General features: G+C 40.9%; 2 protein-coding genes across 4 annotated transcripts in view; one reads left to right on the top strand and one right to left on the bottom strand.

Annotated features, from left to right (window-relative positions):
- LOC101951641 (CD99 antigen) overlaps positions 1-15,746 on the top strand; it is a 514,232-nt gene that overhangs the window by 406,936 nt on the left and 91,550 nt on the right. The window lies entirely within an intron of this gene.
- Positions 1,837-15,746, bottom strand: part of MXRA5 (matrix remodeling associated 5) — a 33,612-nt gene continuing 19,702 nt past the window's right edge. Inside the window, exons 5-7 of the mRNA XM_042840834.2 lie at positions 8,805-13,913; positions 6,983-7,883; positions 1,837-4,542 (exon numbers count right to left, since the gene is read on the bottom strand). Coding sequence (XP_042696768.2) covers positions 2,634-4,542; positions 6,983-7,883; positions 8,805-13,913 — 7,919 coding nt within the window. The 3' untranslated portion in view covers positions 1,837-2,633. The remainder of the gene's footprint in view (positions 4,543-6,982; positions 7,884-8,804; positions 13,914-15,746) is intronic.

Raw genomic sequence — 15,746 nt, 5'->3', positions numbered from 1 at the left:
AAAAAAATCAGGTTACTCTGGCACAGTCTAACCTTTGGTAAACCCTATTGCATTACACCCCCTTTACCATTTACCTCATGAAGTTTTATTCTTTCTTTCTTTCACAATTTGTTCTAATACCACTGAAGTGAGACTATCAGGTCTATAATTACTCCGATCACTTCTCCCCCTCCCCCCGCGCTTTCTTAAAGATAGGTACAACGTTAACTATTCTCCAGTCATATGTTATTACTCCTGAATAGACAGAGTTATTAAAATTCCTTGCTAAAGGACTAGCAATCTCATTTCCCAGTTCTTTCAGTAATCTGGGATGGAAATCTCCTTCCACTTCCCCAATTTGAGTACATTTAGCTCTTTACATTTGTCTTCCACCTCAAATGTGGCAATGTCCATATCCGACACTCATTTCTAACAACCGTATTGCCTTCATGCCCATGTTTCATATTATTATGCTTATTGAAAACCAATTAAAAGGATTCATTCCATTTCTGGGCCATACCTAGCTTACCTTTAATGTCCTTCCAATCCACACTGCATAACGACCCAACTTCATCCTTCCTCATTCTTTTTTTATTTATATAACTAAAAATCCTCATTATTTATTTAAATTGCTTGGCAAGAGCTAATTCATCTTGACTTTTAGCAATTCTCACTTTATTCCTACATTGTCTAACCTCCACGATGTTACTTTCTTTGTTAATCAACCCCTTTTTCCATTCCCTATAGGGTCTCTGTTAACTCCTAATAATCTTTTGGAGGTAATTATTCATCCAGTTGGTCTGGGACCTTTCCTTACAATTTTATTCCCTTGCTTGGGATGCAAATTTCAGATTGTTTTTGTATAATTGATTTGAAGAAATTCCAAGCCTCCTCCATATTTAAGCTCTTGAGCTCTTCAATTCAGTTGATTTCTGTAACTAAATTCACTGAATTTCCCCAAATCTGCCCTTAGGAAATCAAAAATCATAGCTGATGACCTGGTATGGATTATCCTTCCATTCCTAACTCAGAGTCAATGTTTTACTTGCTAGTCTAATCGTGGTTGTGGTATTCAAAATCTGGGCAAATCAAATGGGGACATCACACTATTAAATAATCCCATATTTGATTCTGAGCAAAAGACTTTGAACATGAAAACATATCTAAAAGATATGGAGCAGGAATTCCATGTTAGCTGTTAGAAAACTGTAGCAGGACGGCTCACCCCCTAATGGGTGTAGGTCTGATGCTAGCCAATCCTGATTACAGAATGAAGGACTCCGGGGTTAAATCAGGTAATTCCCTATAAAGGGCAGCAGGTGGCTGCAGTGAAGGGGTTGGCTCAGGAAGCTGTGGCAGAGCCTGCAGAGAGAGATGAAAGGCTCCTGCAGGGAAGACCCTAAGACCAGGGGAGTTGCCTCAGGCAGGGGGGCCTGAAAGAGATCCTGTCCAAGCAGAGGAGAGAATGCAAATGCCTCAGGCAGGAAGGCCTGGGCGGAGGAAGAGAAACCTTGTGCTGCGTGGTTTTAGAAATGGACTTTAGAGATTGAGTTTTATCTGCAGTTTTATTTTACATTAATAAACCTAGTCCCCAAGGAGGGGTAGTTTTGACCAAGACAAAGCTTAAAGGGAAGTTTTATTTGAACAGTCCAGGAGGGGAAAGTGAGGCAGGCTGCCTATAGCTTGACCCTCGGCCATGATGGGGCGCATGGGAGGTTGCTGGCCAGGTTTCAGAAATGATATTCGGTAGGATGAAGATTATGTCTAACAATCTGTTATATTTACTCATTTTACTTCATTAATTATGTTGTTTTCAGCTAGCATTTGTCTGAATTACCATGAAAACATGAAAAAAAGTTGGTTGGAAAATACTTTTTATTATAAAATGTACAATATACTGACCTTACCATTATAAAATACAGTAACGTATCAGAGTCTTGTAAAGACCAATAATTTATAAAATGAGACAAATCACTGTTGTTCTTTCTAGTCTCATAGTCTGGTTTAAAAATATATATAAAATATATAATAATTGAATTCAACTGGAGCATCCTTACTGGCTGGAAAAGGTTCATTCATTACAGTAACTAATGTCTGAATGTCCTTGATTAGAAATAGATCACTCTTATTTGCTAAATTAATCTTTGATCTGGAAGAGCAGATAGAAGAATTAATAGAAAGGTTAGTAATCATATTCTATAAGGCTAGATTATGAAATGCACTGCAGGGGATAAAAAAACGGATGTCTTTCCTACAAAATAATAAAGCACTTTTATCACTGTAGCTCACTTATTACAGTTAATACTTCTTTGGTATTTTTAAAGTGCTTGTTAAGCCAAGGCATAGCTTTGGAATATCAACAGGTATGTGTACAGTACATTAGGTCTCAGGTGCTGTGGAATGCCATGAGAAATTACATTACATCATGTAAACAATTGTGTTAGCCCCCTCATTTAAGTATTTTTGTTGCCTCTTTCTTCTGCAGGATCATGGTCATTATGAAAGCAGTGATGTACTGCTCATGAAAATGAGAATTAAAATCCCACTTTTGTGCCCTCTGTATCCCTGGCTTTGCTTACAAACAGTACTTTCCTGCTGCACTTGCTTGGCAGTGACTGGGCATTTGTGTCTAGTCAAAGGAGTTTGTTTGAACTTTAGAATATGTGAATATAAGTTGTTTTTGAATCGCTGCCCAGTATATTTTTAGCAGTGCATTTGTAGAAGCCTGCATCCCTTTGTGTAGATTGCTGGATGATTAACGACCCCTGAGGGTGAAGGAATTTGTTTCCATACAGACGGGACTGAGCTCCTGTTGTCAGATGTGATTTGTCTGGGAGCTCCCATGTTATTTCTGCTTTTGGAATCCCAATAGCCATGCAGTTCAGCTTAACTGCATTGCCAGGCCTGGCGTAGATGACTGGTGCTGGCTCACTGGTGATCCGGGGTGGATAGGCTATCACTATGACTGGGACATTCATAATAGAGGTGCCATACTCTGTCACTGCCTTGCACAGGTAGGTGCCCCTGTCAAATACAGAAGCATTGCGCACAGTGAGCGAGCCATTCTCTAGGAGAGAGAAGCGACCTATGGCTTGAGGGCCATCTAGTACCATCCCATTGGGCAGTGTCCAGGAAATGTGTGCCCGAGGGTTCGGCTGGGTGACGCAGTGGAGCTGCAAAGTCTCTCCATTGATGATGCTTACCAGGTTGTTGTACTGGTTGCTGATTTCTGGCTTGAGACCCACCTTCAGGAAGACCACCCTCTCCGCATAGCCACCTGGGTTCCTGGCCGTGCAGCGATAAGTCCCAGCATCCACTGCAGAGAGGGCACTGATGTGCAATTTCCCATCCCTCTTGTGGTAGAATCTCTGCAAGTGGCTGCCGCTCAGCAGCTCAGTGCCATTGGGAAGGATCCAAGATGTGCTGGGCTCAGGGTTCCCGTGCACTGAGCAGTTCAGATTGATACTGTGCCCAGCCGTGGCAGTGATCCTTTCATTGACCGGGTCCCTGAAGGTGGGTTTCTCCAAATGATCTGTGACCAGGAGCTGCACAATTAGCCTAGCCTCTCCCCCTTCATTCCGCCCGATGCACACTAGCTGCACTGAGTCTGTCTGCCTTACCCCCCTGATGTCCAGGGTGCCATTGCGGTGCACAGTAATTCTGTTCCCATAGTAGGGAGAAGGCAGGATCACTCCTTCTGGGAAAGCCCATAAGATCCGTGGAGCTGGGATGCCTTCAGCTTTACAGTCAATAAGTTTCCGGCTCTCCCTCATGGCTGTCTCTCTCACAGATGTGATTGGGTTGGGATGCCCATTGATTCTGGGAGGCTGAACATTGACTTGGATCCAGACTATTTTCCTGTCTTCCCCAGCACTGTTCCGCACCACACAAGTATAATTGCCGCTGTCAGATCTCTGGGCCTTTTGGATGAGGAGGGTGCCATCCCCATACACTTGATATTTGTCAGATAGGAGAGGAATGGGCCTGTTGGTTGGAGAGAGCCATATCACTCTGGGGGTGGGCTCGCCTTTGGCTTCGCAAGCCACAGTGACCACGTCTCCATAGGGTACATTAATAACAGAGTAGGTTTTGTTTCTGATAGTTGCAGGCTCAGCCACCACTTTGACCCGTATTCTCATCTCATCCTTCCCAATTTGGTTCTCAGCATAACAGGTGTAGTCCCCTTCCTCTCTCAGCCCCACATCATTGAAATACAGTGTCCCATTGTTAAAGACCACGTATCTCTTTGCTCGGTTTCCACTGTCGTCTGACTGCATGAAGGTGTTTATCATGCTGCCATCAGGGAGGCCCCAGGAGATCTCAGGGTTTGGCAGACCAGTGGCTACACAGTCGACTTTCAAGTCTCCACCATACATAACCTTGTGGTTATTCTCATTCTTGTGTTCTATTTTGGCAGGTCTCATCATCACGTTCACTTTGAGAACTACATAGTCATCTCCGATCTTATTGCGGGCCATACACAGATAGTCTCCTGCATCCTTATCCGTGACTGCATGGACAACCAAAGTCCCGTTGCCAAACACCTTGATTCTGGTCTCCAAGCTAATTTGGGGAAAGAAAAGAGAATGCAATATGAGCTGCAAAATCAGTTTTCATTATTTTATTATTTACTGTAACTCACAGAAAACCCCATTAAAAATTGCAGTGTTGCTACAGCTAGGTAATTAGAATGTACTAGAAATTTTAACCATTTTTTCACCAGAAAGAAAATACAAAAATAATTCTGCTCAGTTGCAACTGAACAATTCTTCTCTGAACTTAAATTTACCCATCTACCGAGTTAAGGATTTTTGATTTATTCTATTACTCTTTTAATGTAGAGTGCATCTACCATACTCTGTAATATTCAGACATAGTAAAACTAAACATTAATTTATATATACATGCATCTACATACCCTAACTATGGGAAGAATGGAACGCTATACTCAAGTCAATTATGAAACAAAATGTGTTACTTCCTCCGGATTCCCATACAACCTTTTTAAACTTTCAGAACAATTTCAAGGAGTAAATTTTTAACAGAGTCATATATTTGTACACAAAATTAATCACCTTATAATGGATCTCTTGATGGCTAAGGTAAGGAGAGAATTATTGTTACACAAACTATACAAAATTCCATTTTGTTGCTATAGCTAAAAGGTATAAAAATGTATTGTGGATAATACTCACAGCCTGCCCAAATAATAAATATGTCATCATGAAATAAACCATGATGAACTTGTTCATTAATCAGGAATGCTGTTGGCAAATAATCTGGCATTATCAGGCAGCAAGCATGTTGATCGCAAAATATCTCTTATCACTCTGTCTATGGACCTCAATGAATGATTGAGTGGCATTTTACATATCTGTGTGGGAAATTTATGTTTTGGGGAAAACATATCAGTGGTATTTATTGCAAATTGTGAGACTGATTATTATAGTGGTAGTGTGATTTTATTTCATGGGCATTAGAGAGAGATTTCTCTTATAGAACCTAAATAGAGTTGAATTTGCACAGGTCTAGTTACAAGCCATTATTAATGCTAGGATGACTGTACTTATTTAAATAAATAATTGTAGGAAGTATTTCTTCAGCACTGAAATTGTGCTAAGGTCATTTCTGTCTAATGGGTCAAATAGACAAAATATAATGGCTCACAGTAGAATGGGCTCATCTGATTGGGGGGGGGGGGGAAGAAGACAGAGCATAACAGGAAAATGAAGTAAATGAAGTAAGTGTATACACCTTCCTCCATGTAATCTCTTCTCCCTGATTCACACCCAGGGCTTGAAATGGGTCTGCCATGTGAGTGACCTCCATACAGTCATTCTCTCTCTCTCTGGTTCAATGAATAGTTATTTATTCATACAAAGTGGAAAGGCTCCAACAGGGGGAAAGGAGAGTAAGAGAGACAGACTCTATAGGCTGGTGGTTAGGACACTTGCCTGAGATGTTCCTGTACTACCTGATTTGGAGCAGGGACTCAAACCGGAATCTCCCCCTTCCCAAGTTAGTGCTCCAAACACTGGGTACTGGCTATTCTGGGGTGGGTTTCTCTTCTATTTTTTTTTGCCAAAAAAATTCAAAAGGTCTCATTTTTGTTCCATAGCAAAATGAAAATAACTTCCAACCCCCCCCCCCCCCCCCCAAATTTTAAATGACATACTTCTTTTCCAGCTAGACCTAGGTATTGGTGCAAGCATAAGAATTAGTGTAATGATATAAATGAACTGATTTACAGAAGTTCTGAGCATCCATGGCTCCTTTTGAGTTTGACCGAAGTTATGGGTGCTCAGCTAGGCCTATACATCTTCATGTGTACCAAACTAGACATTTTCAGTGATTTTTAACCCTATCATTACACCATATACAGTATTTTCAATACCAGGAAAAATTACCAGCTTTGTAAAGATGTACCTAGATTTAATGTCCTTAGTTTTTCCTGAACCTGTAATAGGCCAATGGAGGCTGTGGGGAAGTGGCGCGGGCCGAGGGATGTGCTGGCTGTTGCTTCCCACAGCCTCCATTGGCCTGGAACGGTGAAACGTGCCTAGTGGGAGCTGCGATCGGCCAAACCCGCGGATGCTGCAGATAAATAAACTGTCCCGGCCCGCCAGCAGATTTCCCTGAGGGGCCACATGCCAAAGATTGCCAATCCCTGGTATAAGGTAAAAGCAAACAAAAGACCAAATTTCATGGAGGGAGACCAGATTTCACGGTCCATAATGTGTTTTGCTGGCCATGAATTTGATAGGGCCCTAATCATAAATCTTTTACTGCCTGATTCTTTACTACCCTGGCAGTGTGACTGTAATAGATTTAAATTGGATTTTTTTTTCCATTTTATTAGTGTCATTATTTTAAAATAGGAGAAGAGTACAAAGCAAAAGCTATCAAATCAAGTCAATAACAATACTCCTCTTTATTTCAATGGGCTTTGCATCAGCCTCATTGGAAGAATAATTTAAGCAGGCCACAATGAATAGCAATCTACCTGTGCAGAGAATCAATCATCCTTTTTGAAGGCAGCCTCCATAATATCCGGGGCCAGGGATCCCCAGAAGCACTGCAGTCCAGATGCAGGGTACTGCCGTAGGTTACATCTGTTCTCTGCGGAGAGCTCCAAGTGATCTTGGCATTTGACGACTGCTTCTTCACATAGAGCAGAACTGTTCTCCTGGCTGCCCCCACCATGTTAGCCGCGATGCACTCATAGCTCCCACTGTCCTTGGGGGAGACGTTCCGTATGTAAAGGGTTCCATTGGGGAAGACAAATAAATTCCCATTGACAAATTGGGAGGGTCGGATCTGGGTGCCATCAAAGAGCACCCAGCGGATGCTAGGGAGGGGTGCTGCTTTGGCAGTACAGTGAATGTGAATGTTGTGACCAAAGGGCAAGGAAATATTCTCCTGTTTTTCCTGATGGATCATTGGGGGTAACGCCGCAATGTGAAGCCTCACGGCTATGCTGTCTGCTCCTGCAGTGTTGCTAGCTATGCACTTGTACACTCCTCGGTCTGAAAACATCACCTCCTTGATAGACAAAGTTCTATTTTCATGGAGCATTATCCTGCTCTCAGTGGTGGTTACTGTCTGCAATATCTTCCTGTCAGGTAAAATCCACGAAATATGTGGGCTTGGGATCCCATTGGCCTGGCATTCCATTGCTACCGTGTCTCCAAAATAAATAGTGGCATCTCTGTAGCGGGAAACTAGCATTTTGGGCTGCTGGGCTGTCACTGTCAACAGGACAATCATTTTATCGACACCATGCAGGTTCTGAGCAGTGCACAAGTACTGCCCACGGTCCTGGAGTTGAACATTTCGGATAATGAATGTGCCATTTTTCAAGACTTCAAACCGTTGTATCCTTGTGTTTGCTGTCATCAGAGCTCCTGGGAGGATAGGACGAAAGAAAGAAAATTGGAGAGTTTGTTCTTAAGACAGATAACATTGCACTGAAAGACATTTATAGAAACGTCTCTCTTTACTGCATATTAACAATAATGAAGTAGAATCTAGGAGTGAAGATGAATGGGGAGAACAGACTCCCCAGTTAAGAATGATATATATGGGCAAAATCTGATATATGCCAGCTAATATACTCCTGTGGCTTTAGTTTAAGAATTTGGCCCTGGAGTTTTTGTTGTCCAAACTAATCATCCAAAAAGTCCAAGACTTAAAAACAGTGGGAAAAGGTTATCAGAGTACAATATACTCTTAATGCTTTGGGGGAGGTCAATTAACCTCTTACATGATTTCCAGGAACATTTTACTGATATACCTAGACATATAACATAAAGAACTCTGAAGCACTCTCCTAACTAATCAGTTCCCCTAGGCTCCTCTAGCATAAATTCCAGTCTAGGAGAACATGCACACTTGGATGCCTGGATCTCTTAAAGACAAAGTGTTTTCTTTTGATAGATTTCCCTCCTCCTCCTGCGTTTTACATTTTTTAGTGGGGGTAACTTTTAATGTTAAAAATTATAGTGCATTCACAGACTGATCCAAAGGGCAATGAAGAATTGATTTTGGATCAGGCCCTTAGAGTACCGTTTAGCAAAGGACCTAAAAGTCATTTTTATTTCAGAGTAGCAGAAAGTGGAGGTTTTTCTCATATCCATGTGCAGAAATGGGTAGCCTTAAAAAAGACTAAAATATCCTAGTGGTCCAAACTATTAACATGGATAAAAGTGTTATATAGTGTTTTGGATCATTACTGTACAATACTACTGTATTTGTTTTAATATGGAAGTTACTGTATGTGTCCCATTTTACAGCTATATGGCAGATCAAATGTTTAACTAACTTACCTGTGGAGACTTTTGTCCAAGTAACAAAGGGCTTGGGTTCTCCTACTACATCACATGGGATAACAGCATCTGTTTCAGCAAGGATGGATAAGCTCTGAGGACCTTTTGTGGTAATTTTAGGTCTTTCGCCATGTGCCCTGAAGTTAGTTGAAGGTTGAATTACACTAGAATTATTTGGCATAATTCCTCCCAGTTTAGGCACAGATGGGACTTTTTGATTATAATAAAGTACACTTCTGAAGGACTGAATGTTAGAGGATATTTGAGGTCTGATGCTTTGAGAGATGAATGATGGAAGAGTGCTCTTCAAAGTAGTTATGGCTGGTGGTGTGGTACTTGAGTTGTGGAACAATGGAGCTACTGGAACAACTGTGGCCTTTAGAACAGTGCCTTGCATTGTAATCCCAGCAGATGAGACTTGGATGGCTTTCTTCTCATTTGTATTTACTGGAGGAAGTGGACTAGGTATCATTGGTTTAGGATTCATTCCTAAGTGTGAAAATGTTCTGGTTCTATTAAAGACAAAGGAGATTCCAGGGTTGGGGTAATATGGGATTCCTTGACTCGATAGTCTCCCAGCTGTGCCTCTGTTATCGGGAATATAGTTATTGCCAAAAACTCTGGAGTGAACATTGTATCTGTTTTGTCCCTGATTGCCAAATCTACCTGGAGCAAGTGGGATAGGTCTGTATAATGGAATGGCTGTTGTTGTAGTGGTTGGCTCTGTTTGAGGAGCATAGGTTTTTCTGTCCTGTGTTGTGTGTGCAGCATATGCTGTTATCTCTGGTTTGTTGGTATAGTGGAGGGGCTGGTGAGTTATAAAATGATGAAACGATCCTTGTATTATGAGATATGGTGGCCTCTTTGTCCCCCTCACTGGAATATACTTTGGAGGTGCTACAGCCGGTTGCTGGTTAAAGATCGGTACCATTCCAGCTGACTGATGGGAAAAGTTTGGATTTAACAATAAACTATTGTTAGACCTAATAAGACCAAATGTCTCTTTAAATTGCTCTTGTTTGTGTTGTGCTTTAATCCTGTTTTGGTTTGAATAAGATGTGGAAAATATGTTTTGTCTTGTGCTGTGTGTGATTGTTGTACCATCAATTTCATCTCCTTTGGTCTCTGGAAATCTTACTTGATTGAATGTGGTATTTTGCTTGGTAGAAGAATGAATAGACAAATGTAAAGTGCTTGAAACTGATGGGAGGGGAGCACCAGGTTTTGTAAATGGAACAAAGTCAATGGTTGCAACTGGAGATTCAGGTTTTTCAGTTGTGTATATAGCAATTTGATCATGATCAAATGTATGAGAGTTGGTTTTCTTCTTGTCCCAGGAAGATGATACTATTTTTGTCCAAGTTTGTACAGGAACAATAATTGGTTTCTTGGTTTCTGTAGGTGTGAAAGGTTGAGATCTTGTTGTGCTGAAGGGAAAGGATACAGTCACAATTTCTGTTTGCTGAAGTGGTGTGGTTACTGTAGCTGTTTTTAAAGATTTTGAAGGCTTTTGAAGTTCATCTGAAATTGACAGGTTCTTAAAACTTTCCACTGTGCCAACAAGCGCACTTGAGTGCAGCACAGTGGGAGGTATTGGCTGAGATACTCTTGAGCTGATTCCATTCTCTCCAACTTTTGATCCAAGAGGAATGGAATCTTCTCGAAATTCTGGAGTCACTGAATAACCAGGGCTAAGCAGGCTATTAATGTACTCAGTGGAGACTGAACTGCTTGTTTTTTGTGCCTTACCATCTGTAACTTCATAACTTGTTTTAATGACATTTTCTTCAGACACATTAACTAGTGTATGGTACGTTGCGGTTGTCCGCTGATCTGGTTCTTGGGACAAATGTAACTCTGTAACAGAGGCTGTGTTAAGTCCACCATATGATGATGCAGTTGTGATAGCTGTAGTCACAGGAAGTACCTGGGTTTCACCAGCATTAGAAAGCATTGAATGTTTTGTTTCAGGTAAAGAAGCAGTAGGCCTAAGTGAAAAAGCTGCCTCTGTGTCTCTGACTTTGGTCAACCTCTCTAATACATTTGCCTCTGTAACCAATGAAGAAATCATCTCTAAATGATTATGTTTCTTAATTTGTATTTTAGCATCAGTTTTACAATCACCCTCAACAACAGATCCAGGAGAACTTCTAGTAGCACCTTCTATTTTAGGTGTTTTTTGAATAACAAGCATCTCCTCTGTGGTAAAAGCAGGAGAAGGAATAGGTTTTGGTCTTTGTCGAAATCTGTTTGGTCTTAATCTCCTTCTCCCATAAGGTCTTCTTCTGGGATGCTGTGTAAGCAGTGTGTTAGAGGTAGTAGTCTTTCTAGAGGGAGTTGTAACCTCGGCCATAGTGGTAAGGTTGCCAAATGAAACAGCAGTTGTTACTGATTCTGTTTTTTTAAGAGGAGCAATGGTACTTGCCAGAGTGAATGTGGAGTCTGATTTTGGAACAGGCATATCTTCATGTGCAGCTCCTTCAGAGCTCCCATAGATGCTACTAGACACTCTTATCTGAGTCTCTACATCCTTGTTTGTCTCATTAACTGATGTGAAAACTTGAAACATTGTGCTTAAGTCAGTGTCCATAATTTTAGTCTGATCTGTAGGTACCTCCCTGTGCTGATGCTTTACGACATTGCTCTCTCTAGTAACAAAATCCTTAAATGGAGAAGCAGAAGAAGAAATAGTAGTAGTGGCTATTAAATCTATATAGCTGATCTTGTCACCCTGAGAAGGTGAGGAATTTATGGAATCCGCATCTACTTCATTGTGCTGTACATCTGTCTCCAAGGTGGTAGGGAGATTTACAACAGTCTGAGGTTCTGCAAGGACAGTAGCATGCCCTGGTAGCTCAGCAGAAGCGGAAGATTGCTCTGTGCTATACAGTGTTGTTGTAGCTGCATTTTCCACTGTGTGAAAACTGCTTTGAATATTGGGCAAGGTGTTTGTTTGTTCATCTAGGGGATCTTCAGTGACAGTGTTAATGCTTTCTTCTGCTACTGGTGAATAATCAGTCTTTACATCAGCATGCTGCTGATCATATGAGTGATGTGAGTGTAAAGTTGGAGAGACTGGAGTAAGGTACGTAGACCACACAAAGGATGGTTCTACAGTGTATATACTTCCAGGTGTTCCTAAAGACTGGCGTTCTATGGAGGGCTCAGTTTCTGTGCTCATTAATGTGGGTTGAGCAGAAGTTGTTTGATCTGGGCTAAAATCTTGTGCTATAACGGTGGGGGAAACAGTGACTAAGAAGATCTTGTCCTCACCCAAGTGTGATACATCTGCAGAAGACTCTTCCTCGATGGCTGCATTCTCTAGAGAAGGCTTCTGGGGGGGACTGGCCATAGGAGAAGGAGCTGTAGTGGCTTTCTGCATGAGTGACGGCAATGTAGTCATTAAAGAAGGGCCTGCTGCTGCTGTTGTTTTAGGAAGATTTTTCCCACGGACCTTTGCCAAAATGTCAGCCCAGTGTTGTGGATTAATCTTTTTGTTTGACATATTTATTCTTCTTCGAGATTCAAATACCCTACGGCCTTCAGCAACATTGCTGTCCTGGGTTCTATCTGTACCTTTCCATAACTTCATTTTTCTCCTGCCTTTCTTGTTTTTTTTAACCTGAACCTCAGGCATGAGGTCATTCTTTTGTTTAATGGATGCTTCACGGTCCTTCAGATGGTTCTTTTTGTGCTGGGACTCAGCTGGGACTTCCACTCCTGATCCCCCTTCATCTTCTATCACCCCCCCTCTTCTTTTTCCGGAGGTTTTCAAACCTGGACGCTTCCTCATTTTTATCCTTTTGGATGATCTGTCAGATACCATCTTATTTACTGATACCCTAACAGCAAACTGATCTGATCCCTGCTGATTGACAGCCACACACCTGTAATACCCGCTGTCACTGACATGACTCTTTGGAATTAACAATGTGCCGTTGTGAGACACGTACCCTTTGGATGAGTTTGACAAATCATTAAGCACATGGCTGTTCGGAAGGATCCAGCTCAGCTGTGCATCTGGTATGGCAATTGCACTGCAGGGCAAAACTATTGGGTCCCCTACATTTTTTTCAACCCTCATTACATCAGAGTCAGTGGGCTGAATGACTGGAGGCTGCACTAAAACTCTGTAGGCCATTCTGTCTGCATCATCTCTCACCTGGGCAACACAGTGGTACAAACCAGAATCAGTGTAACCCACTTTTTTGATCATTAACTGGCCGCTGCTGAGGATGGAAAACCTACTGTGTTTCTGATTAAATGGAGCTATCAGCTTACTCCCATCTGGCAACACCCACTGGATGACAGGACTCTCTGATGCTCTCACATTGCATCTCAGCTGACAGTCTGAGCCTTCAATAACACTCTGGGCTGTCTCTGAGTTCTGAGGTTGCTCTATCATCACCCAGCTTTGTCTGTGCTGCCTTATGTCTTTCATCTGAATTGTTTGAGAAAACTGGGTAAAAAAAGACAGCACCACTTTTTTCCCTGTGCTCTGGTGTCTATTTAATTGAATGTTTATCAGTGGTTGCATAACCCAGGCAGGTTCTGCAAGTATTTGAGCTTTGACACCTGTATAATAAAGGGCATCATCATCTGAATCTTGCCGGTACTCATAACTTATTTTAGACTCTTTGCTGAGCATAAGTTCTCTTTGTAATTTAACAGGCACTTCGCTGTAATAAGCTATAAGTTTCCATAATTTTTCATAGTTTTCTCGTTTCATTGGGCATTCAAAATCGAGTGAAACCGTAGCATTGATATCAATTTCCTGAGGATTGATTTGGTTCCATTGAATTTTGTCAGAGTCTGTTGGTTTCTTGATTTCACAGTTTAAGTTCACTATGTTCCCATGCTCATCAGTCATATTAAGAGTAATGTTCCATGGAGATAGCTGAAACGCCTCCATAGGAAGTTCATAACTGTCCCTATCTTCCTCCTCATCAATGCTGTTGTTCTGTTTCAATTGGGATTGTATAATAGGTTTCTTACAGGAAAGATCTTTCAAGTTTTGAATATCTTGTTTCTGCAGTTGTTTGGGGCTGGTGCACTTAGGGCAGAGTTGACCTCCTTCATAAGCTTTATCCTTCTTGCACTTTAATACACCTGGAAGGAAAAAAAAAGATACATTCTAGAGACCAACACAGAATTCTGACATAGAATTCTAGCATTTTTTAGAGAGCTAAATGAATGTTGTAATAATACACATTCTTCAGCCAAATTTTCCAAAGTGGCCACAGATTTTGGGTGCCTTAGTTTCTAGATTTTCAACTTGATGCAACAAAGAGCCTGATTTTCAAAGTAGCTGAGCAACCATGGCTCTCGTTGATTTTAATGATAAGTTTGAATGTTCCAAGCCTCTGAAAATCAGACTCCCATCTCTCGAGTTGGACACCCAGTTATCGAGGAATCTAAGGCCACTTTTTAAAATGTTACCTATATAGCACAAGTCAAATTTTCAAGTCTGTGTTTGTGCTGTGCCCACAAAAAGACCATGCACACTTTTTCACACAAGCAAATGGGCATTTGCTTAAGCAGAGCAGATAAGCTGTGCCTAAGTACTTATTTACTTAAGTCTATCGAACAACAACAATTTGAAAAACAAGATTTTGTAAAGTTTGGAGTTTCATGTCTCCAATATTATGTAGATTCTTTTCTCTTGTAAATTGATGACAAAAATGGGAGCATACCAATGGATATGGTGAACATCTGTAGCAGGCGTACACTAAGCTTTCAACATTATCATTGTGATTTATGTGACTGTTACCAACAGTCAAGGCCAAACTGTGGAAAATATCTAACATAGTTGAATGGTTACTTGGTTATTACATGTTTACAGCAACTTTATTAGGTTTGCAGGTGGCATATTTAAAACAAGTTGTAAATGTTTTTTGCAAGTCATGCAAAGGTCTTTAGTCGCAAACTTTTTAAAAAAATATTTGTAGAGTTTACTTGAGAAATGTAGCACATATTCTTCATTCATCAAATGTTCCAGCAGATTATTTATAATTAGGCTGAAATGGAATAATCAGGGATGCAGAGTAAAATAGTAGACATAATTATTGAGGGAAAACAACACTTTTTTTAATTTATGCAGTTCCCCACACTGTGAGGGCTTGGGGTTTGTGTTCTACATAAACATTTTATGCTTATTCCTCAATAATAATACTGTATTTATGCAAACCTTTCTACTCTATCTGCCATAACCCCTTTGCTCTGACTGTTTTGTGTCCTTTCAAGCTATTTGCCAGCAGCAAAAATGGCTTTATCAGCTTTTCCCTTCCTTCACTGGAAGCTAACAATCTTCACAATTTACATGAAGAAAAAGGGGAAAAAATACCAAACAGAAAAGAAAATGGGGCTGTTGAAGTTATGAAAGAGAAATCCTATCGCTTGCCAGGTTCCTTTCCTCCATACAGGCTAGCAAGACCCTTGTCCTCAGACATATACTTGTATTTACATTATTTTGGTTAGTAGAATCCCAGCTGCTTCCTGAAAATTCCATTTGGAAACTCAGTGTAAACAGAATATATTGGAATTATTCCGGGTACAAGAGTCATGCTGACTTCTAGTGAGGGAGCAGGGATGGGTGAATGAAATGGGTGAAATGAGGAAGGAAAATAAAGGATAACAATAGGATGAAGGAAGGAAGGGGCAAGAGAGTTTTAAAACTTTTTTTATTTAAACAATGTTTTGTTTGTCATTTTGACAGCCCTTTTATGTAAAGCTCTCCCCCACTTCCCATTCAAATTAAACTAGACTATTAATTATGATATTTTAAAAACAAATAAAGCCCCTTCAGCCCCAGAGTTTATTCAGCCCAGTGTTAGTTGCTGCCCCACAAAAAGGAAGCACCCTCAAATCTCAAATGACCATTTTAACAATATTTATGCCCATATCCTGGCATGTACAGAACTTCTAATGAAGTCAGTGAAAGAT

This window comes from Chrysemys picta, chromosome 1 (assembly GCF_011386835.1).
Source record: "Chrysemys picta bellii isolate R12L10 chromosome 1, ASM1138683v2, whole genome shotgun sequence".
In the NCBI taxonomy this organism is placed as follows: domain Eukaryota; kingdom Metazoa; phylum Chordata; order Testudines; family Emydidae; genus Chrysemys; species Chrysemys picta.
Note: the sequence above shows the minus strand (reverse complement) of the source record. Positions and strands in the feature narration are given on the sequence as shown.